General features: G+C 40.9%; 1 protein-coding gene across 3 annotated transcripts in view; it reads left to right on the top strand.

Moving 5' to 3' along the window:
• Positions 1-24790, top strand: part of ZRANB3 (zinc finger RANBP2-type containing 3) — a 123948-nt gene that overhangs the window by 48001 nt on the left and 51157 nt on the right. For all 3 annotated transcript variants that reach the window (XM_089779711.1, XM_075933286.2, XM_089779710.1), the window contains 8 exons: positions 2932-3110; positions 6804-7035; positions 8243-8328; positions 11782-11953; positions 15882-16010; positions 19564-19683; positions 20354-20473; positions 21314-21493. In XM_089779711.1, the coding sequence (XP_089635837.1) occupies positions 2932-3110; positions 6804-7035; positions 8243-8328; positions 11782-11953; positions 15882-16010; positions 19564-19683; positions 20354-20473; positions 21314-21493 (1218 nt within the window). The remainder of the gene's footprint in view (positions 1-2931; positions 3111-6803; positions 7036-8242; positions 8329-11781; positions 11954-15881; positions 16011-19563; positions 19684-20353; positions 20474-21313; positions 21494-24790) is intronic.

The following is a 24790-nucleotide window of genomic DNA, read 5'->3' as shown; positions in this document are numbered from 1 at the left end:
AGTAGCACAGCTCAGTCTGAGAAGGACCTCCAGCAGAGCCATGCTAATCAGAGACCCAGGTGACTGCCTCTAGCTACCAGCGCCAGAAGATTCCCAGGGAGGATGGCTGCCGGGGAAATGGAGGATCCAGAGACCAATGGAATAGAATGGAATGGATCTGCACAAGTGCTTGTAGGAAGTGACCCAGACAGGGTGTCGGAGTGGTGTATCTCACCCAGGCAAGCTCAGCGTGTTTCAGTCGAAGTCCCTGCTGAGCAAGTGGTAGAACACTCTGTCACTCTCAGGGCTCTGGGTTGGGACCTGGTGGAGTGTGGTAGACCTGGGTCCCTCTACTGGGGTGGCTGCAGTCCCACCACTTAGGCAAAGTCAGTGACTTAAAGGGTTTACCCCATATTGACTTTGGTCGTTCGGCTGTGCTGCCCTGTACCAAGAGCTACTCCTTATTGAGTCTGGCTATTAAGCTGTACTCCCCTGACCTAAAAGCTACCCTATTAACTTTAGCTACGGTGCTGTACTACCCTATACTGAGGATGGATTTCCACAGACAAAGAGAGATTGCTGATGATTTGGCAGCTGACCAAGCAGTGTTCACACCCCTAAGTATCCTCCCTCCAAGGGACCCCATGTGCATACACCGTAACAGCTAGCTATGCCAAGATTGAACTCTAATTAATTATTGATTTACCTAATGTTTAAGTTTAGCTTGCATTACATTTACCTCTGTAACTTCTGTTAAAAACTAGTAATTTCATGTTAATCAAATGTCTGCTTGTCATCTTTATCTGTCAGTGTTTCTACTCCAGAAGAGGTTTTACATAATATTTAAATTACACTCAAATATATTGAAAGCTTAAAATGTTATTTCTAGGATCCTAAAAGGATTGTGAGCCATCAAGAGCACTTTCTTCTATTGGATCAAGGGCTATATTTGTAAGGCATACTAGCAAGCAGGAAAACCTATAGATTACTATGGCCAGTAAGAGACATGAGCCCCCTTCTAGGAAGATAAGACTGAGATGATATTATCAAGCATATAGCACTTGTTCCAGTATTCATTCCTTCATCAAATATCGTCTGATGGAGCCATCCCTCTGTTTACCCCACCCTCTCTAAATGGCTCTTAACCAAAAGAGTTCAAACTAGGCTCGTCAAGTAAACCCATTTCACTACAACAGTTTATTGTTTTTTAAATATTTTTATTGTGGGAGAAGAAGGCATTTGAGAAAGGAAAAACTACTTAGTAGTAACTTTCTTTCTATTCTTCAATCAAGTCTTCCTCCCTTTTTCTTACAGTTGCTTAAATTTGAATTTTTTTTACTTGATTTTAGACTGAGATATAGGGGCTGGATTGTTATATCTCCTTATAAATATTTCTGAAAGTTTGTTTGTTTGTTTGTTTGTTTGTTTGTTTGTTTGTTTGTCCTGAAAGATCTCCGAAACGGTAAGAGCTAGAAACACAAAATTTTGAACAGACATTACTGATTTTCTAACTTAAATAACTGGATTGGTTATATCTCAAAATCGGTTTCCCCAGTTCCTCCAGAGCCTCAATTGGACCCACTGATAATTAGCTTTTAGTAGCGCCTGATCATAGGCATTTGCTGGACTCTTCTGTTAAGCGTGTCACATAAACTGCAACTATGAGATCCTTTCTTTCTGGCTACGAATTAAGTTATGTTAATTTTTTAAAGTAATATATAAGAGAAAAGTATTTCCAGTACAATATGCTATGTTAATGTAATTGATGTAGTTCATTTATCATGCTTTTTACTATATTTTCCCCAGGCGATGCTTGGTATTTCTGCTAGTATAAAATATTTGCAGTCCATTCTTTACTACTTGCCTCCAGTAGGTGAGCAAATATGCTTGCTGTTATGGACTCTCCCTTTGTGGGATGAGAGAATAGGAAGGACTTCAACAAATTGAATTAAAGACATGTTATTCTCCCTTTTCTGACATTACTCCATAATTAATAAGTTTCTTGTGAACTTCAAAGGAATTGCCCCAAATCTATTGAAGAGCTGCTATAGATAGAGTTCTCATAACTGCATTGTCAAAGTTTGAATTTTGTTTGTTTTTTTTCAGAATTATTAACTGAGTCATCATCTAGAAAGAACGTATTGTGATCTACAAAATGGGAGTACATTTCAATAGCCAGCTTATTAAAAGGAAAATTTTAAATAGTAATTTTAAAATGTTTCTGTAAACTTCTACGGTATTGATGTGACAAATCTAAATAAAAGCTCAGACTGTTGCACTGTGCATCTAAAATACATGTTATAGATGTATATCTCTACTTGTTTGCAAAAAAACCTCAAACTTGAGAACATATTTGTAACTCTATTTCTCTTAAATATAGTTTACAATAAATTGTTTTCCTACCTATTTCATCTTCTAATTTTTACAATGTAAAGAAAAATATTATCTGCATACTGATTAGATATTATTCCATGTAAAACAATCAAATACAATTTGAGCATTATATAGAAAACTCATTTCCATAAGTGGAAGTGAAAACATCTGGAAGAATTGTCCAATTGCTCCATATATTTTCTTTGGGTCTTTTGGTATGTCAAAATGGTGAAGATTTTTGGCCTCCCCTCCTCTACTAAATTCATGATGAACCTTCTCCAAAGCCTATTGAACTCACTTGGAGCATTTCTGTCAGTTTTAATGTGCTTTGGATCAGGCCCCAAGAACTTTTGGCTAATTTATTTTGAATTTATATTCATGAATTGAAAACCATACTTTGCAGCTTCTTTCCACAACGCATTAGCTTGTCCTTTCTCCCCCTTTCTTCCTTTCCAGGTCTGTTTTTCCCCAAGCCATTTTTTTAATCCATCCACTTAGGGCTGTTTTGAAAGGTGTGCAATTCATATTCATCTTTCAAATGCAGATAATGACTTTATTTTTTCTCTTTGTCTTTTTTAGATGGGGCTGGGGAAGACAATCCAAGCAATTGCCATTTCTTATTACTATAAAGAGGAATGGCCTCTCTTAATAGTAGTCCCTTCATCTCTTCGGTACCCTTGGATTGATGAGTTGGAGAAATGGATTCCAGAACTCTGTCCAGGTGATATCAGCATCATTCAGAACAAAACTGACACTGGGTGAGTAAAGTTTCTTATTCTTTCCCAAAAAAAGTCTGTTGTGATTTGTTCAGAGAATGCCTGTAATAGTACATGCAATTCACATAATCTGGCATCTAGGAAAGCACATGTAGTCTTGGGCACAAGACTGGGAATTAGACAAAATGGGTTTATTTCAGGCTCTACCAAATTCTTATGTGATCTAAAGAAAGAAAATTAACTTAACATCAGTTTCCCCGTTACAGTCAAGCTATCTTGCTTTCTTATCTGTTGATGCAATTATAAAATGTCTTTCTTGGGCAAGGAAGGTTGCTCTTTCTGATGTCTGGAAAATGCCAACAAGTGACTTGATTGCTCATCGAGATCTCTAGTCCAGATGGTTGTAATTATTCAAAACATTTGCACCCTTCCTTGCAATGATGAAATATGTCCAACATAAAAAATAAACTAAAATATTTGCAAGTGGCAGAGTATTACCATTGGATTTTACAAGTCAGTTAGCACTAACAGTCAAGTGAGATCAGCAAGAAACTGGTGTCAAAAGCTGTGCTTTCACTCTTAAGTTTAGCTATTTCACTTGCGAAGGCATTGGAGCACTTGGTGCTTCATTGCAATGCTTTGATGATGATTGGTATTTATCAGAATTCAGAATGTGGCAGGTCAGACCTGGTGTCTGGAGTGGTAGCAATCTGACCTAGTGGGCATTGTGGTGTCAGCCAGGTCAGGACTCGGAACCAAAGGTTGGAACCAGAGTCAAGATTCAAGAGGAGGTTAGAACAAAGCAAGAACAGAACTGGGAACAAGGCTGGAGTTGGAATGGGGATAGGAATAGAGCTGGAGCAGTCAGAGGATTGTATAGTCTGTCACTGCTATCAGGCAGGGAGATTACCAAGCCATGAAGTGATATGAGGCAGACTGAGCTGCTATTTCTACTGAGAGACTCTTATACATGCCCTAAGTGTCTCTAGACCCACTGCTGGGTTGTGGATTGGGTATAGGGATGACTCGCAACATCAATCCTGAGGGTGAGGTGTGAACCTGCATTAAGTCGAAGATACCATGTTCTACACAAACCATGCCTCATCTAAATCCCAACTCTTGACTAAAAATAGGTCAAACCCAGCTTTTGTACCAAAGTCACATCTGAAAGTTCAGGGTGCTGTTGACCAATGACCTGAATTTGGAGAGTTTATAGTTTTGAGTAAAATATAATCTATTGGTTAAATATGCTTATAGAAATAATAGACATTTCTGAATCTGTGACAGCAAATAGAAGGACCAAAATGTATTTATTAAAAATAGTCTTTGTGATCGGTTTTAATAGTTAACTGTTAAGAGCTTAGAGTGAGGTGTAATGGAAGTTAGCTTGTACATGACCAAAGATTATGATATGATAGATATATGTGCTCCACTGAAGGTTGTGTAACTTAGTAATATGTATCTTGTAATAGTTTAGTAATGTATCTTGTGATAGCCAGATAAGCCACACACAAAGAAATGGTAACAGCTGGTATATTAGTTTACGAGGAGTTAATATAACCCAGTTGCTATCTAAGATTTAACAGCGACAAAAAAATTTTGGGGTTTGGTTTATAGAGAATTCAGCTTTAATTTAATTTAAAATCAAACCAAATATATTAAAAAAATTTTTACCCTTTTATTAAAGATTTAAAAAGAAAAACAATCAACCATTTGAAATGTAAAGCATTAACTATTGCTTTCATTTTCACAACGTTCCTTGTTCCTTTTCCATTTATCCAGAGAGAGTTCTTAGAGGGAAAATCTCCCTTGTTTGACAGTCTCTTCAGTGGTATTAAAGATGGTACTAATTGGCCTTTGGGGGTAAAAGAGAAGTCAGCTGAGCGGCTGAACTTGCTTTTGTCACTGTTAAAATCCAATACTGTTTCATCCTAGGTGGTGTTTGGGATTCAGTTGGAGTTGGTAGAGGTTGTGGTATCATGTGGGTCCTTTTCTCTGGTCTGGTCTGGATGACAATCTCAGGATGAAAAGGGACAGGGGATCCCAGAAGAAGGTGGGGTGTGGTAGACATGATGGTTAAGTTCACTCCAACAGCCTGTTTTCCAAAATCTCTTTCTTTAAGGACCCACAAAAGGAGTGGTAGACAGAATAACCCCCATTATTTTGTCCACTAATCAGGCCTAATTTCTGAAGCTCCAATTTTGGTTAATTCAGTTCTGGCTCCATGCTTTTCTTGTTTGCAAAGCATGATCTTAACACAATCCTTGAGATACATTAGGTCTTTTTACTTAGATGACATTGATTTTTTTGTTTGTATAACTCTGAGAATCTGTGGATATCGTCAGCTAATTTTTGAGAATATGGATGTGGATACAAATTTTATATCTAGAACTTGGAAATTTTGAAGCTATTTGCTTTTTATCAAGGGGTAGCTGCATCTGTGGATATTAATCTGCAGCTCATTTTTGCGGCTACAGCTGTGGATTCAGATACAAATTTTGTATCCACACAGGACTCTGTTTGGACTCTTTCAGTCTTTTTGTCTCTCTTTTTACCTTATTGCCTCATTTGTGACATAACTCATTGTGGCATCTTGTGAACTTTCACTTTTCACATTTAAGCTCATAATTAGGGTAAATCTGAAGGCCACGTTATCACAACACATGTTAGAGACTATTGGAAACTAGGGCTAAACACACTGACATACTAACATTAAGAAATGGACTGATGCAAATGATTATCGGAAATATAATTATGACAAATCAGAATACCTCATGTTCAATCATAACCCTAAAATGGTCTCCTGGAATACAAGAGATGAATAGGGAAGCTGAGACATGATCAAATTTCCTAATGTATGTGGGTGGAATGAAAAAGGTGTGAAAAAGATTGTGAAATTGATGTCTAGTTGGGAAATAGGAAATGACAGAGTAGGCGACTTCCAAAACTGTTATCCCTTTTGGAGTGCTCTACTAACTGTTTCTTCTGTCTTTGTTTCTAAGGATCTCCATCAAATTGCAAGTGTGAACAGTACAGGAAACCACTTTACTATATTTTTCTTACATGTATTAATTTTTTGTGATATCACTTACGTTTGTCCATATTAACTAACCGTCATAAAATTTCTGTGTGTGCTTCACCAGCCTTAATTCACTTTAAGTAGATGTCTGAATGTGTAGCACATCTTGCCAGTCAAATAGTTGTCTTACATCAAAAACACGCTTGATGCTACTGAATTCATCAACTGTACATTGGGAGCTTGTGATTCAGTCATTGGCAACTTTGATGTATTGTTATGCATCAGTGTTTAATGTTATGTGTAATATATCCTTCTTCTCTAGATGTCTTAGCAGGTTTTATGTCCCTCTGGGATCTCGTATTTTAATTTTTATTTATTTATTTATTTATTTATTTATTTATTTATTTATTTAATGTTTTAAAAAATATTTTAAATAAAATAAATATCTGTTATGAAAATGTGAAGTGTGTATAGAACTTCTCTGTGTAGTTTTCCAATGTTGCTGATATTTGAACAATTGATATTATATAATTCGGACATTTAAACCAGTAGGTACAGTAGTTGATTTTACAGATTCAGTTGTATTTATCCTCATGCACACTTTCTTACTGGAGATGTTTCTGTAACATTCCTTCAGCATATTTATTTTTTCTTCTTTTCTGGGTTAATCTTTTTATGATAAATTAGTAACCAAACCCCCGGATTTTCTTTTCTAGGAGAATATCAACTAGCAGAGTGACAGTTTTGGGTTATGGCCTGCTAACTACAGATGCACAGACATTAGTAGATACTTTGTACAAACAAAATTTCAAGGTAGTTGTGGTTGATGAGTCTCATTATATGAAATCCAGAAATGCAACCCGCAGCAAGATTTTGTTGCCAATTGTACAGAAAGCTGCTCGAGCCCTTCTTCTCACTGGAACTCCTGCTCTAGGAAGACCAGAAGAGGTATTAAATATATCCTTTTTCAAAAGGATGATGGTTCATTCATGAAATACAACATTTTGTTAAGCCTGAACATCTATACATATTATTTTATGCACTTATTACAATTACTCTATGGTACTATCAGAAAACAAAAGAAGTTGCTTAATTTTGTGTTGATTATATTGAGATTTTATAAAATATATTTCTGTATTTACTTTTTCAAGCATACCAATAGTCAGAAAGCTAGCCTTCAAGGAAAACTGATCTATAATGTATAATTTTCAAGGGGCAGTGGTGCTCATGCTTTGGGCTTCCCCTTTAAGGTGGCAGGCTCCAGCCACAGGGCTTTAGGCTCTGGCAGTACACCAGTGAGCTGTGTGACATTTGGCTCTATCCCCATCCCTCTGGCTTCCACTGGCTTCCATTGCTCCTCTGATACCTTCTCCCTCCCCCACTCTGTGCGCCATTCTGCTGGCTCCTGCTGTCTATTCCAACTCCTCAGCCAGGGCTTAATTTGTCACCAGGTTTGTCGAGGCTGAGTAAGTCAGCTGTGAAAAGTGTTACTAACAAACATACAAGTATCACTTTTCACAGCAGACTTGCTAGCCAGATAAAAAACAAAATGCCTTTCACTTTCACAATAGAGCTTGCACTGCAGTGCTTGTATGAGGTGAATTGAAAAATACTAGATTTTTCTTTTCTTAAATATAAATATTTGATATAAAATTATACAAAATAAGCATTTTGTGCTGTTGTAATTGAAATCAGTAATTTGAAAATCTAGAAAACAAATATTTGAATAAACAATATTCTGTTGTTAATAGTACTAATAAATCTGTGATTAATTGTAATTAACCTTATCATTTAACAGCCCTAATTATGTTTACAAGGCACTCCAGGTTCTGATATTAAATATTTTAGATTATTCCTCTGCTCCCCTACCCCATTTTCCTGAGGACCTCAATTACATTTTTAAGGTTACTCTGACACACCATCTAGAAATTCAGTTTCATGGGCTTTCCACAGATGTTCTCTCTGAGAACATGAAGTCTCCTATGTAATGTTTTTATTGTTTCAAGTTTTGTATTTATGTAATGTAGCTTGTAGAAAAGGGAAGACAAATGATTGATTAAATGAAGATTGTTTTTAAAACATTGTGCTTGAGCTAAGGGTTTGGAGAAAAATCTGGTTAATGTTCATTTATTTATATTTGTGTCTGTGTGTACAGCTTTTCATGCAGATTGAGGCACTTTTTCCAAGAAGATTTGGAACCTGGAATGAATATGCAAAACAATACTGCAATGCTCATGTCAGGTACTTGCCTTTTTATTTCTCAGTTAACATCTTGTTTTTTCATGTTGTGATAAATGAGAAATCCTGATAAGAAAGTAATTAAAAGTAAAACTTACTTTAATAGTTGATTGCCTTGTTGAAGCCATAGGTACAGAAATAGCCTAGAGCCTTCAAGCAGGAGAGCCTAAGGGGCAGTGGTTCATTTGTGCTAGGGTTGAGCCCCAGCACTTCTAGGCTTGGGAATTCATAGCTCCAACATCCTCGGGTTGCTTCATGAGTTATGAATGTAAAAAAATTGCTTGAACCCCAGCACCTTTTTCGTTACAAATTAACCATGGCAGAAGCATGACACCGTGAAAGGCTTTCTTGTGCCCTGTGAAATGCATAAGGATCATTTTTGTGGTCATGTAGGCGGCTGCTATTGGTAAATTACTTTTAACTAGCCTAGAACATTTTCTCATTAGTTGTTTTAACATGTATTGGATTGTTTTTATAAAATGTAAATGCTGATGATGACCGTTTTGTAGAAATATTAATGTGTTAAAACAATGGTTCCCGACCGCCGGTTCATAGACCAGCAGTGGACCATGAACCCCTGCCTGCTGGGCCACGGCACATTGCCATGCCATGCGCCCAGCTGCTAATGAGCCCTTCCCACTGGGGTTCCCCAGAAGGTATGCGCTTGCACATGCACAAAAAATTTTCCCCAAGTGGGCCAGCTTCACCCTGGTCCCAGTTCCAGCTCTGGTGACCACTACATGGTGCAGCTGGCGGGGCTGCATGATGAGCGGCTGCAGCACAGCGGCCAGGACCAAGCGCTATGCGGAGAGTGGCTGCCCCGGCAGCCAGGGACAAGCACTACGTGGAGAATGGCTATCCCTGCGACCCCATTCTCCTCCCTCCCCGCTTATCAGGAGCCTCTGCCTGACCCTCCCAGCCAGTGCACACACCTATTATCATTATGCATTATTAGTATGCATAATAATTTTTAGTATGATTTTTATTTGTATTTTTTTTAATGTGGAAAGCGAATTCTTTGGGGGGAACAATAAAAAAGAAATCTGTTACAATGATATGTTTTGTGTGCATATAGATGCAATGTACAATAACACGTGAGCTCTTAAAATCACCGCAATGAATAGGCAAATATGCAAATAATTAATGAATATGCAAATATCTCAGTGTCAGTCCTCCAACATTTTTTTAATGAGTTTGCCGGTCTGAGGTATAAAAAAGGTTGGGAACCACTGCTCTAGTCTCACCTCATGGACATCATAGGCCATAGAACTTCCCCAAAATAGTTCCTAACACATCTCTTTTTTAGAAAAATGATGACCACTAGTGTAGTTCCAGGGGAAACACAGATCTCTTCCTCCCCCTCATCCTGTCCCATCAGTCCTTCCAGGGACTGCAGCAGATCTCTCACCTCCGTAAGATTGACATCATGATGTGCAGCTAATGGCCATTTAGGACCCCTGGCTCATTCACCAAGATCAGAGCAGGAGGCAAGATTCGTGCTCCGGTGCAATGTAGGTAGCATTGGTGACTTTCATACCTCCATGTGCCATAGAACAGCAGTCACAATTGGTGGCCCTGGTGCCAAGCATGGCACCAGCATCAACTGTACCAGCACCACAGCAGGTCACAAACTACAGCAACTCAGATGCTCAGATTATGCCAGCCTCTGCAAATACGATGCTACCAACAATGGCCACTTTCAACATCCGTGTAGAAGAGTCCTTTCCATCTTGCCTGTTGGTTAAATAGCACTAAAATAGGTTCAAAAGAGTTGAGGACTGTTCAGATGGAAAACTTCAGCAGTTGGGGCGACATTTAAATACCGAGGATGTGTCTAGACTACAGGGTTTTGTCGGCAAAAGTGGACTTTGTTGACAAAACTATACCTGCGTCTATGCTACCGCTGAGTTCTGTCGACATAACGTCGACAGAACTCGGCAGTAAACATTCTGCGAGGAATAATGCCTTTTGTCAACAGAGTTCTGTCGACAGAAGACGTTATTGCATCTACACTGTCCTTTGTGCCTACACTTTCATGTCAACAAAGAGGCTTGCTTTGTCAACAGAACTGGATGTAGTCTAGACGCTCTTTGTCGACAGAAGCTTTGTTGACAGTATCTGTCGACACAGCCTCTGTCAACAAAAGCCTGTAGTCTAGACGTACCCAAGGGAACAGAGAAACTAGAGGAAAGCAGGCTGTTAAAAATCCTTGAAATACAAGTAAAAGTAACATTTGACTTGCCTTCAGCATTTCTTAGGTCATTTATAGCAACAGAGCCAAAACGGCGATCATCCTCTATATCGGCTGTGCTGCACAGGCAATCAGGAAAGTACTATACCAAAGTACTCCCTCCCCATCTCTGCACTAGGAACCTAGTACTGGCAGCACCTCGTTCTCTGTGGGTCAGGCCCACAGCCCTTCACCAACTCTTTTGCTCATGCATATTCGGAAGCCCCTGACACACAAACCCACTGTACACAGAGGAGTTCTGAGACCATTTATAGACAATATTAGTCAAGGCAATGGGTACAAACCAATGGAAGGAGGTGTAAGGCAATTGAACAGCAACCGTGAAACAATTACAACAAAAAACAGTGCCTTCCTCCCGATCTCCAGAGGTGCCTGATACCTTTACCCCCACTTGCTCCCTTTATTGCAGAGGTGGGAAAAATGGCCTCCGTGGGCCAGATCTGGCCTGCCAAGCAGGTTGATCTAGCCCCCCAGAGGTGCTGCCACTCCACCACCCCCAAGTCAATTAGGAGGAGGGTGGGAGGAGACTTTGTGTGCTTCCCTTCCCCCAACCCCTGATTGGCCTGGGGGCAGAAGGGAGATTGTGCAAAGTCTCCTCCCATCCCTAGGGGCATGAGCGCTTCCGGGAAACCAGGGAGGGGCGGGAAAGACTTCATGTGCTGCCCCCACCCCCAGACCAGTTATGGTCTGTGGGTGGGGAAGCAGGGAAGTATCTTGGTCCCGTCCCTTCTGCTTGAGGCCCCGCCACTTCTGGTGCACCCCGGGCCTACTTCAAACATTTCTGAAGTGGCCTCCAGCAAAAAAATATTGGCCACTGGTGGCATACCCAAAGCCAAGACGTTCTAGCCTAGACATGCTGCTCTGTGGCTGCTCCGTCTGGATCTCCAGCATGGGACCAGGCCAGAGTTTAATATACTTTGGGCTGGGGAAGAGGCTTCTTGTGTCCCTTTATCTGCTGGTATAAATTTAAGCAGCCCAGGTTGCTCTTATTTATCCCTGGACACATTGGTCTACCAGCCTCTGGGATTGTGGAGTGGCAGAAGTGAAATGAAGAGTACATCTGCCTCATATCCAGGTACACTGAGTACTGCTCTGGCACACATTGGTATCTTGCCCCGTCTTATAAAAGCAAATGTGTACTAAAGCAAATGTTGATTCAAATTAGCAGAACAAGTTTCATCACCCCTCTTCCTTCTCATTCTCAGGTTTTTTGGTAAAAGAGCTCATTGGGACTGCAGAGGGGCTTCACACTTAGATGAATTGCATCAGTTGTTAAGTAACATAATGATCAGACGCCTGAAGAATGATGTTCTAACCCAGTTGCCTCCAAAAATTAGACAACGCATTCCATTTGATCTTCCAAAAGCTGCTGCTAAGGTGAAATGACTCTCATTCAGTATTTTTAAATATCTAGCAAACTTGTTGATAGCATTAATTTCATCTAATAACTGTTTACTATCCTATTTACCTGAATTATTTAAATATATTTTGGTATATAAAGAAAATGAATTTGTATATAGCATATGTTTGTTACACACTCACAAAAATACAGGAATGATGCATAGCTTTTATTAACGTGAGTTTGAGATAGCTACATTACCAATGGGTGGTGAATCCACAAGTCCTCTATAAAGCTTGCCTCTAAGGAGCCATACATAATACACTACAAAGTAGTCTGTCACATAAAGTACTACATTAGATGTTAGCTCTTTTTAATACATTGTTGATATCCTACAATAAAATATATGTGCAGAAACACCTCTCTTAAAGGTCCTTATCCAACTTTACTGAAGTCAGTGGCAAAGTTTCCATTACCTGAAATAGTACAGGACCATATTTATCGTGAAGGGTTTCCCTTCCACAAAAACACTTCACTTTATTAGCAGAATTTTTCCAATATTAGAGGTGTATAAAAGATCCTATTCTCTTCAATCTCAGAATGTCTTATAGGTGTAGATCGGGGCGGGCAAAAGGGCCTCCGCAGGCCAGATGCGGCCTGCCAAGCGGTTGATCCAACCCGCGGAGGCCCTGCCACTCCCCCACCCTTCGGCTAATTAGGGCGTGGGGGCAGGAGGAAGCGCATGAAGTTAACTCCACCCTGGCAGGAGGAGACTTTGTGCGCTCCCCCACCCCGAACCCTGATTGTCTTGGGGGGCGAGGGAACACGCAAAGTTTCCTCTACCTTACCCGTGCCCTGCAAGGAGCGCACAGTGCTTAGAAGTACCACACGCTTCTGGCAGGGCCGGGGGGAGACGTCTCATACTCCTCTGCCCCGAGCCCTGATTGGCCTGGGGGCAGAAGGGGGAGCAGGTGAAGTCTCCTCCCACTGCTAGGGGCATGGGCACCAAGGGGGAACCTCTGGAAGGGGCAAAGGCACTTCCCCTACTCCTGGACCAATCATGGTCTGTGGGTGAGGAAGCAGGGAAGTATCCTGGCTCCGCCCCTTCCGTTTGAGACCCCGTCCCTTCTGGTGTGGCCCAGGGCCCCTTCAAAAATTTCTGAAGTGGCCCCTGGCAAAAAATTATTGCCCATGCCTGGTGTAGAGGGTAGATACAGTAGAAGCCTGTGTATTTTTACTCCCTGAAGAACAGAGAACAAGACTTCTCTCCCTGTTCAGAATATATGTAGCAAGACCCTGAGCCAGGGGATTTTATTATTACTTTTCTCAAAGAGGGAAGTGATAAATGTGGCATTTTAAGTGGATTAACACTATCTGGTGCCAGTGGGTAATAATTACTACATTCTAAAAGAATACTTGGACTCTAAATGTTCATAATGAAAAAAATAAGCTTCACTATAAGAGGGTATGTCTACACTACCACCCTAGTTCGAACTAGGGTGGTTAATGTAGGCAACGGGATTTGAATTTCCCGGGCTTCATTTGCATATTGCTGGGCGCCACCATTTTTTAATGTCCGCTAGTTCGGACTCCGTGCCCGCGGCTACACGCGGCACGAACTAGGTAGTTCGGATTAGGCTTCCTATTCCGAACTACCGGTACACCTCGTTCCACGAGGAGTAACGGTAGTTCGGAATAGGAAGCCTAATCCGAACTACCTAGTTCGTGCCGCGTGTAGCCGCGGGCACGGAGTCCGAACTAGCGGACATTAAAAAATGGCGGCGCCCAGCAATATGCAAATGAAGCCCGGGAAATTCAAATCCCGGGCTTCATTTGCAACTCCGGTTGCCTACACTAACCACCCTAGTTCGAACTAGGGTGGTAGTGTAGACATACCCAGAGAGAATTATGTATAGGAGAGTATAATCAAGTAACTGCAGTTAAGGATGTATTTTGTATTAATTTGAAATGTCTCTTCTATACTACCTTAACTAAATCATCTAATTATACCTACTAGCACATACTGCTCTCTTTCCTATATTTTCCCAAATTAAGTTAGGTCTCAGAAATTTGAATTATCACTCAGTACAATAAATGTAAACTGTATATTTGCAATAACTATAACACTGAGCTGTACAATGATACATCTAGTTATCATGTTTATTGAATAGCTCACTGAGAGAAATACAGTTTGTGACTTGTTTTACCAGCAAGAGTTGCAGTCTTTTCAAAATCTGGCATTTTACACACAATCGAGTATTCTTATTTAAAATTAAACTTTAGTAATTTGTCCCAAGTTAATATTTTTAATTGTGTATTTTTAATATAAATTATAATCTGACAAGAACATCATTACACTTAAACCAATAAGTTATTTAATACATCTATGGGATAGCCAATAATTATAACAAAAAACATGTCTCCTTAATTTCATATCCGCGCACTCACAGCCTACTACAGCCATCCCAACAACCAGCCTCTTCCTCTAATTCCCGAGAATAAATATGAGCTTTGTGGTATTCTCCAAAAGCTGATTAATGTGGGTTCTAACAAATCAACAGGTGAGAGAGTTCCAAACCCAGCAATCCTTCAACAGAAAATGCCTGGCCAGCACTTCTTCTCCAAGTTCTCTTTTTGCACAACCAATGTTCTTATGTTTGTGTTCTGTGTGATGATGCACCACTTAATAAGTGGACAGTTACATTCAATTTCAGTTTCAGAGTAAGGATGTTAAGAAGCAGGTATTTAACTAATCGTGTAGTTGATAGAATTTGTATTGACTACACGATTAGTCGATAGAGGAAGGTGCTTAGTCCCAGCTCGCGCTGGGTCCGGGAACTACCCCCGCTGTGGCTCTGCAGTTTAAATGTAGTAAGAGCCAGGCGGGCAGGCAGCCTAGCTCCTACTACATTTAAACTGCAGAGCCGCAGCTGGGGTAGGTCCCGAACCCAGTGTAAGCTGGGACTAAGTCAGGCTTGACCAGTCCCCGCTCATGTCAGATCCAGCAGGGACCTGGGATCCCCCGCAAACATGGGCTGCTTTCGCGGCAGGCTCCCCTTCTCTCTCCCTCCTCCCCCCACTGCTGCCTATGATAGAGGCAATAGTGAGGGTGAGGGAGGGAGAAAGCCCCCCGGCACTGGCTCCTGCTTCTCCCCGCCCCTTGTTGCTTCTGATACAGAGGCAGCAAGGCTGGGGAGGGGGGGAAATGAGAGTAGTTGACTCAACTACCCAATAAGCATGAGTTTATCAGAGAGCCAACTACCCACATCCCTATTTCAGAGTAGTACTCAAACAGTACAGTGCATTGCATATGTCAACTCGAGATTATTTTTTTGCTTGAATAAACTAGCAAAATGTGTACCTAAAAGAAATAGACTTTTTTTGTCTTGCTGTATATATAAAAAAGTGCTCTTGATTATGCAGCTTCTGCCTGTACATCTTGGCACAAATCCACATTTAATACAATTAGGGATGTCAGTATAATCTCTACTATAAATGGATTTACTCGTCCCCGTGTCAAAAAGTTTGGGAACCCCTGGTCGAGATAACACTTAGTCCTGCCTCTCAAAGCCCCTTCCAGTCCTATGAATATGTGATTGTATTTCAGTGTTACTTGGGTTGTCATTAGATAAATCAAGTAGAATTAATGTTTTTGTTTAGTTTATTTTTAACAAAGGAAAGTATTTTGAAGGGCTGATAACTGTTACATTGTATTTTTACTTAAATAAGTTTCCTGGGGTCATCTTGGCTGATAGACTAAATCTAAATCTTACCATTGATGTGTTTTAGTATGTCATTATATTAACTCTGCACTGATATTTTTCTGGGGAAAAAGCCTGGCATTTATGGATATAATCTCCTCCCTTACCTTCCCTTTTGGTAGGAAGTAGGACATAATTTACAGAAACAGTAATTGTTGTGCCATTTATATTGTTCCTCTAAACATTGTTCTGCCCTCGCACTCAGGAACTGAATACCAGTTTTGAAGAGTGGGAGAAATTAATGAGGGCTCCAAAATCAGATGTCATTGAAAGCCACTTTGTTCAAGTCATGGGTCAGATTACACACCTGTATAAACAAACAGCCATTGCTAAGGTAATGACAATTTTTGTAGTTTTCTTTTAAACATATATTTAATTGTGTGTTTTAATTCTCTCTTTCTACTATTTTTATATTGTGGGTTTTCAGTGCATAGTTACTTAACTAGTAGACTTGGCATGCTTCAGAGAATTTGGACAGTTGGGCATTTGGGTGATCTTCGGTCCTCATAACTTCCCACATTTGTATTAGAGGTGTCTAGCTAATTATGTGAAATTTTTTGGATAATTTGGATTGTCCAGTATAATAAGAACAAATGTAAGCTATCCGATAGAGAAATAAATTGGCAAAGCTCTTTTGCCAGACTTCATCAATCTCAGAATTCTAAACAGCATTATATATGTTTAGTAAGAAGAGACTACTTGAACTTCTAGTCTGATGTTCTGCTTAGATGCCAGAAATGACAATGCTTGTGCTTTGACCACCCTTGGGAGTCAGTTTCACTGCCAATTTGCTCTCTACTACTAAGTGGATACTTTTCACTGTGCCTGAAAATCATCAAGCTCTATGGGTGTGTCTAGACTACAGGGTTTTGTCGACAAAAGTATACCTGCCTCTACACTACTGCTGAGTTCTGTCGACATAACGTAGACAGAACTCAGCAGTTTTGTCGACGTGGGTAAACCTCATTTTACGAGGCATAATGCCTTTGTTGACAGAGTTCTGTCGACATAAAGGACAGTCTGGACGCGGGGGTTTCTTTTGTTGACAGAAAAATACCTCCAAGGAAACCCCCTGCTGGACAGTCCTTCTTCAGGAAAAACCTCCTCTTGTTCCTGTCTCTAGCCATGTTTTAAAGGCACAGACATCCCTGGCAGGCATTGTGACAGGAAGCTGGCCACAGAGGAAGCCTGTCAGCACAGAGCTCTCCCAGCTTCACCTGCACGTGGCCATGTGTGCAGCTCCAGAGCCATGAGCCCCTCCCCCCCCAAGGACCTTCGAGGGAGCCAGCCCTGGTGCCCATAGCCGAGAAAAAGAGAGCCCCAGCCTGGTCAGGGCCAGAGGTCCTGACACTGCTCGAACTGTGGGGGGAGGAGGAAGCGGTCCAGGCTCTGCACACGCGGCGCAGGAACGCCAACATCTACGGCCGAATGGCTCAGGGGCTGTCCAATAAAGGGCACCACCCAAGAAAAACATCTCTATCCATCATGCTGTCATTTTAGACCAGGAGTGGGGAACCTAAGGCCCAGGGGCTGGATCCGGCCCCTGGGTTGCCTGGATCCAGCCTCTAAGTCTCATGGTACCTCCCAGCATTGGGGAGCCTGCACTGATACTCCAGCTCCCCCGGCACTCCACCACAGGGCTGGAGCACCCAACATCTACTAGGCTGCCTTCCCTTCACCCTCCCAGGTTCTGCTGTGCAAGGGGAAAGTGGGGAGTGTCTTTCTCCTTATTAGTTTGGTGACCACATCAATGAGGTGTGCAGCCCCCAATTGATTTTTCTGTGGGTCAGTGGCCCCCAACCCAAAAAAGGTTTCCTGCCCCATACCCTATTCTCAACCTCGTTGGTATATCCTTGTAATATGTGGGGAGTGTGTTGGTACCAAGACCTTTCTTAGATGTGAAACCAGTACCAGAAACCACCCTTCCAGAAGCAGCAGCAATACACCTCAGTTATTATTTGCTGGTCCCCATTGTTACCCTTGTCCTCCCAGATCCTTCTCCTGCACAAATAATTGCTTACTTCCCCCACCGCTGTCCTCCCCCCAACACTGGATACTTGTTTGACTGACTGACCTGACTGACTGACTGATTGGCCGAACAAGAAGTAAAAGTGAATGGACTTGTAGTCTCTGAAGGGTTAGAGACTACAAGGGTTTTTTAGTGCAGTTTTTTTTTACATACGTCTACATTTGTAAGTTCAACTTTCATAATAGAGATTGCACTACAATACATTGAGGAATAATGTAAATAAAAATAAAGTGAGCACAGTATACTCTATTCTGTGCTGTAATTGAAATCAATATATTGAAAATGTAGAAAACATACAAAAATATGTAAATAAATGGTATTCTGTTATTGTTTAACAGTGTGATTAATCACTGTTAATTTTTTAAATCACTTGGCCTTGTTTAGGTAATAAATTATCCTTTATATCCGTGGTCACCAACCAGTAGATCGCGATCTACCGGTAGATCTCAGGGGCTCTAAGAGTAGCTCTTGAGCCCTCTCTGAACTGCGCACCTGCTCAGTAAATTTACATTAGATTTCCTCATTTGAGGAGCAGCTACTCACCGAGCAACAACACAGGTGAGTAGCTGCAAGGAATGGTGGGAGCTGGGAGGTCGGGAGGGCTGAAACACCCCAGCCAGCTGACTGTGGCTTTCAGCTGAAAGAGGCTGCCCCACGCTCCAGCTGATCGGTGGCTTCTCCTCTGTGCCTGCCCACGTGGAGCTTGGTGCACACTGGCTGAGCGCCATGGCCAGCTGGCCGGGCAGCCGCTTCTCTTCGCTCCCGCCCGGTGTGCTGGAGCAAGCTTCCCGGGCTGAGTGTAGGGCAGCTGGGCGGGAGTGAAGAGAAGCGGTTTCCCGGCCAGCTGACCATGGCGCTCAGCCAGCATGCACCAAGCTCCATGTGGGCAGGAGCAGAGGGGAAGCTGCCCGATCAGCTGGAGCGCAGTTCAGTCTCCTCCTGGCTGAAGGTCACAGCCAGCTGGCCAGGCAGCTTCCCCTCAGCACCAGCCCACGTGGAGTGTGGTGCACCCTGGCTGAGCACCACTTCCAAATGTTGAAAAACCTCTTCCAAATGTTGGAAAAACCTTTTTAAAAAAGCAGCAGTATAAGGATTGGGGATAGCAAGTGATGGAGAGGAGGAGAATAGAGAGGGCGGGGCTTCAAGGAAGGGGCGGGGCGGTAGATCTTAGCTTGATCTGTCATTTAAAAAGTGATCTTGGATGTAAAAAGGTTGGAGACCACTGCTTTATATTAATGATATTACAGTCAAAGAGTATAGCCTTCTGTATCAAATACTTAATTGGAATAATCTTCCATTGATAATATATCAATACCAATATCATAGTAATCATTTTTAAATTACATTAGTTTACGAAGCTTTTTAAATATTTTGCAAACCTAATGTGAGTAGAAAAAGGAAAATAAATTGGATTATTCTTTCCAATTTAATCAGTGGTACTAGGGAAGCAGCATATTTTAATGCATTTTTGTTAGTCTCCCTTTAAATATCTTTAGGACAGAAATCAATAGATATTCATTAGATTATCAGCATATTAAATAATCAATCTGAGTTGTCATCTTATTAGCTGAAGGAAATTTAAATATTGCATTTGAATCCTTTTCAAGCACCATTAAACTATCAAACCCTTTAAAGATAAGAGAAACTTATAAAGGAACAGAGGGTCATTAAGATAATGAAGACAATATCTGGAAAGGCTTTTCTCTCTTAGAACATGACTCATGCGAGTTTAAAAAATAGTCTGTCCTCCTAATATAAAAGCTACATCACAGGAGGTACTAAAACAGAAACCGTCACTGTATAAATTTTTCTTATTGTCTATTGAACTAATAAAATTGCACTGTTTCTTGTGCCCTAGGCAGGAGCGGTAAAGGACTATATCAAAATGATGCTCGAGAATGACAAACTTAAGTTTCTGGTTTTTGCTCACCACTTAAGCATGCTCCAAGCTTGTACAGAAGCTGCCATAGAAAACAAGGTAATTTTTAAATATTTAAATGTTCTTCATAAAGTTTAAAAGTGACCTCTTCCAAAGATTATATTAGGCCCCAATACAGCCAACACTTAGGCACTGTCATATCTCCATGAGTTCACAGTTATTCCTATGAGTGTTTGTAGGATCACAGCCACAGTCAGTATTGAAAGGATTTCACATGGTTGTAGAATATTTGGGAAATAATGTAAACACTTATAACTGGAACAGTAATGCCAGGTCCCTTGCTATTGTACTTTTGTAGAGTAAGTCCTTTTGTCCAGTGCTAAAAATGGTTTACTATTTCATTGTATTGTAATAGCACACAAAATGGTGGTTGGCATTAAAGAGAATATTAATAAATACTTGTCAAAGTGAAATAATGTACTATTCTTCTCGAATACCTTCCATTTTAAGATGCCTTATTACTTTACAAACATCAATAAATTAATTAAGCCTCATTGAATTCCCAGTGTGGTTGGTAAAATGCTTATCCTTCTTTTATAGTCATAAAAGATGCAAACACAGAGGCATTAAGTGATTTGCATATGGTCCTGAGCTAGGAGTAGGAAAAAAAATCTGTTTCCCAGTTTTTTAATAGTATTGAAAAAAGATTCTTTTTGTGTAAAATATTGTCATCATCATGTAAATTTGCATTTATTCTGGTACATAATAGGCACGTTACATTCGGATAGATGGAAGTGTTCCTTCAGTAGAAAGAATCCATCTTGTCCATCAGTTTCAGAAGGATCCTGATACTCGTGTGGCCATCTTGAGCATTCAGGCTGCTGGTCAGGTAAGGCTGGGGGCGGGGGAAGATATATTGACCAATGCAATTTGAAGTATAAAGTTTTAAAAAGACCAAGCATACAAGTATGATCGTGAAGATGTCTTACTATAAGTGACTTACATCATGAGGCTTTTGTTCTCATTAACCAATTTAGCACCAACCATGTAATCGGTTCTGAACTGACATTTAAATTATTTCTACAGAGCCAAAGCAAGAAAATAGTCAGCCAGTACTTAAATAGGATGGTGATGTGAGTTCATTTGTTTGTAAAGCACCAATGTAATAAGAAGCAAATGTCACTTTCCACTGTTTTTTGCTGGGGAAAGCAATGTGATGGCAGTTACACAATACTGCTGTTTCCAACTGTCACTATTTCATCTGACATGGGCACAAGTACTTCAGAAGTATTTATTGTCTTATACCCATTTTCAGTGCTAGAATTAATACTTCAGTACAATTGGTATGGGTTACTGTTTAATTCAGCAGCTATAAAATTAATAATCCTTACTTGCAACAAGAAGCAAAATGCCTTGACTTGCCTTTGAAAAAATATATACTTATGAATCATCTGCTGACCAGGTATCCCAGTATCTGAAGAAGAGTTGTATGTAAGCTCAAAAGTTTGTCTCAGGAACAGAAGTTGATCCAATAAAAGATATTACCTTATCCACCTTGTCCGTCCCATATCTTATTGCCATTTAAAAAATACTTTCTGTAATTTGTAATAGTTCCCTTTTGAAGTTCAGTCATTTACTGAAATTTCCTTGTGTGTTTGAAGAGTCACATCTTCTCTTCTTGCATTTTAGAAATCAGTGAACCAACATTGCTTTTACTAATTTTGCTTAGGGATTAACTTTTACTGCTGCCACTCACATCGTGTTTGCTGAGTTATATTGGGACCCTGGACACATGAAGCAAGCAGAAGACCGAGCACATCGAATTGGACAATGCAGTTCTGTAAACATCCACTACCTCATTGCAAAAGGAACTTTGGATCCTCTTATGTGGGCAATGTTAAATCGAAAGGTATATATTGGAATAAAACTAAAAGTAATCCACAAAGTGCTGTGTATTAGCAATCCACCATACTCAAGGTGTTTGCTGTAGAGGATTCTGTACAGGGGCATCATACTAATATACTTGAACCTCTTTAATCCAGCAATCCTGGGAAACAGGGTATGCCAGTTTTTCATGGCCTGTGCAGAGCACAGGAGGGGTTCCTCGATGTCCTCCCAGCAGTTGTCCAAATGGGTCATTTCCTGTGTCTGCATGTGCTACGAGTTGGCAGGGGCCCAGCCACCGGAGTTAAGGCCCACTCCAATCGAGGACATTTGTCGAGCAGTGATATGGACATCTGTACTTACCTTCAAGCCTCATTATGCCATCACGCAGCAGGCCAGGGATGTTACTGTGTTTGGCAGGGTTGTACTGCATTCTGCATTCCCATAACTCCTACCCCCCTCTGCAGACACTACCTACAGTCACCTATGTTGAATGGACATAAGCAAGCACTCAAAGAAGAAAAGACAGTTACTTGTTCTGTAACATGTTATTTGAGATGTGTTGCTCATGTCGATTCAACCTCCTACTCTCCTCCCTTCTATTTGAGTTCTGGCAAAAAGGGATTGAGGAGGGAGAGGCCGGGGGCGCCCTATATAGTGTGCGTGTGTCACTCCAGGTGGCACTGGGGATCCTGGTCCCTACAGGTATTGCTTAGGGAAAAACTTCCAGCACCAGTGCATGTGGCAGGCACATACACCTATGATGAATGGACATCAGCAACACATCTCAAAGAACGCCAGTTACAGAACAGGTAACTATCTTAGGAAAGGGCAGCAGAAAAGAGAAGAAGCAAAACAAGTATGTTTTGTATTTTAAGATGCAAACAGAGAAGAAAAGATCATTCAAGGATTCAGTAAGAGCCAGAATGCTGATGTAATACACAAGATAAACATTGCAAAACATTTATTTCTCTCTTTCCACTATAACTGTGAAATAGCTATGGGTTGGATGAATTTTTTTTTAAAACTGCTACTTTTCATCCTGGAAAATGTTAACTGAAGCTTCTATTAGAAAACTGTGGAAACTGAATCTGGAAAGATGATGATTTTAGAAATACTCACATCAAAGTTTGGAAAGAGTTAATAGCCAGTTGTGATAGTTTAAAAACCTCTAACAGGTGTATGTTACCAAAATGAGATGCTGCTCAAAATATGTTGTGCAAACACTGGCTGCAACTTGGTAGGATTTGAATATGACCATGGACTCTGCCAGCCTCTTGGGGTTTGGCTCCTTTTTGACATGGTCGGATCAGGGGGAAATCTCTTAAACACCAGTTACTTGGGACACCAAAATTAGGTGCAACTCTCAGAGTAAATTATGTAAATCTGTGGCAGTAAAAAATAACATATTTCAAATTGTTGACATTTAAACTATCAATGAACATGTGAACTAAATTTTTCAGGCTGTTAAAAGCTCAGCTTCATTTACTCTTTCCTCATTTCTGACCATAACTATTATTTTACTTAAAAAACCACCAATACACCCTTCAACCTGGAACTCGAGAGTACAAGATGATACCTTCAGAAAAGTGCCACTATGACACATGAACATGTCTGAACTGTTGTGCACCATTTGTCTTGTATTTCTTTCAGAAAGGCTGCTGAACATTTTTAAACAGGCAGGTTCATTTTCCTTGAACAGACTCTCAGACAGACATTTCTAAAATGTATAGATACAGATTATTTAACAGATATATGCAGCCATATGGGCAGTGTAGGCAACTGAAGAGCAAATGAAGGCTAGGGCCCAAGGGCAGTAGCAAATATTTCATAGAGAAGATTTTGACAGTTATTGGTTGGTATTTTTTTTTAAATACAAACATTTAAACCAGTTCTAATATCTATAGCAGCAGTTTTCAAACTTTTTTCTCATGACCCAGTTGAAGAACATGGTTGATCCCTGCGACTAGAATGTGGGCTCTGGAATGGGACTGAGGATGAGAGCTTTGGGGTGTAAAAAGGGAGCTTTGGCTTTGGGGGGGGCTCAAGGCTGGGGCAGGAGGGGTTTGCCTTGAGCAGTTCCCAGTCAGCAGTGCAGTGGGATACTAAAGCAGGCTTCCTGCCTCTCCTGGCACCATAGACCATGCTGCGCCCCAGAAGCAGCCAGCAGCAGGTTCCTAGCCAATGGGAGTGTGGAGCTAGTGTTCAGGGCAGCGGCCGTGCGTGGAACCCTGTGCGCTTTCTCCCCCTCCCCAACCTACAAGCTGGGCCTGCTGCCTGTCACTTATGGGGCACAGTGCTTGACATTCCACAACCCATTACTGGGTCACGACCCATAGTTTGAAAACCACTTATCTGTAGGACCATAAGTGTGTTTATACGGCCATGCTGTCCTTTACAATACATTTCCTATACACCACTCTGGCAGTGTATAAAAGAGCTGTAAAATTTGTACATCTGTTTATAGTTCTGGGGGGAATGCATTTAGAACAATGGTAACAATTCACTAAGCAGGTAGTCTGATACAATCTGCTCTGCCATTCCAAAGTCCTTCCCCTCCATGCCAAGCATGCCACAATAGTGAGTGAGGGGGACAACGTGTGTCTGGGTACCCAAACCAACCTGCCTGCACTGCCTGTCTCATAAGGGTTTTTGTGGCTTCCCTTTGCTTCTCTGTCGGAAATAATTTTTCTGCACAAATGCACAGAAATCTACAGGGGTCTATAAATTCTGTGCATGTGCACCAACATTGAATTCCCTCCAGGAATTATGCTTGTCAATTACTGCTTAGTCTTTTTCTAAGGAGTGACTGAGAAGGTGATGGCTGTTCGATTCCACACATATTTGGATACCTAGCATCCTTCATTAGTTCCACTCTACATTTGACTTCCTTTGAAGCTGACACCGCTAGTCTCAGGATCATGATTGATTTCCTGCTGGCTTTAGATCAGAATCGGATGATTATTTTGGTCATACCAGACTTTGCAGTAGCTTTTGATATGACTGATCCATATGTTGCTTTTAGGGATGTTAAATAGCATGTAATTGAATAGTCGTGTAACTGCATCAAATTTTAGCAGTTACACAACTATTCGATAGTCCCTGGGGACAGCAGCCAGTCATACCTAGAAAGACACATGGCTTTTAAAGTTTAAGTTGGGATTTACAAAGGAGTCTCAGGAAGCTAAGTACCTGAATCTCATTACAATTTAATGCACCTGCCACTTAAAGATTCTTTAAGTCAGGAGTTAACTGTGCTTTTGCTTCAGTACTTGTTAGTTTATGGAATTTGATCCCATCCTTTATTCTATTGTATTTGGGT

The sequence above is a fragment of the Pelodiscus sinensis genome, chromosome 7 (assembly GCF_052426305.1).
Source record: "Pelodiscus sinensis isolate ZL-2025 chromosome 7, ASM5242630v1, whole genome shotgun sequence".
Classification (NCBI taxonomy): domain Eukaryota; kingdom Metazoa; phylum Chordata; order Testudines; family Trionychidae; genus Pelodiscus; species Pelodiscus sinensis.
This window is presented reverse-complemented; position numbering and strand designations above follow the sequence as displayed.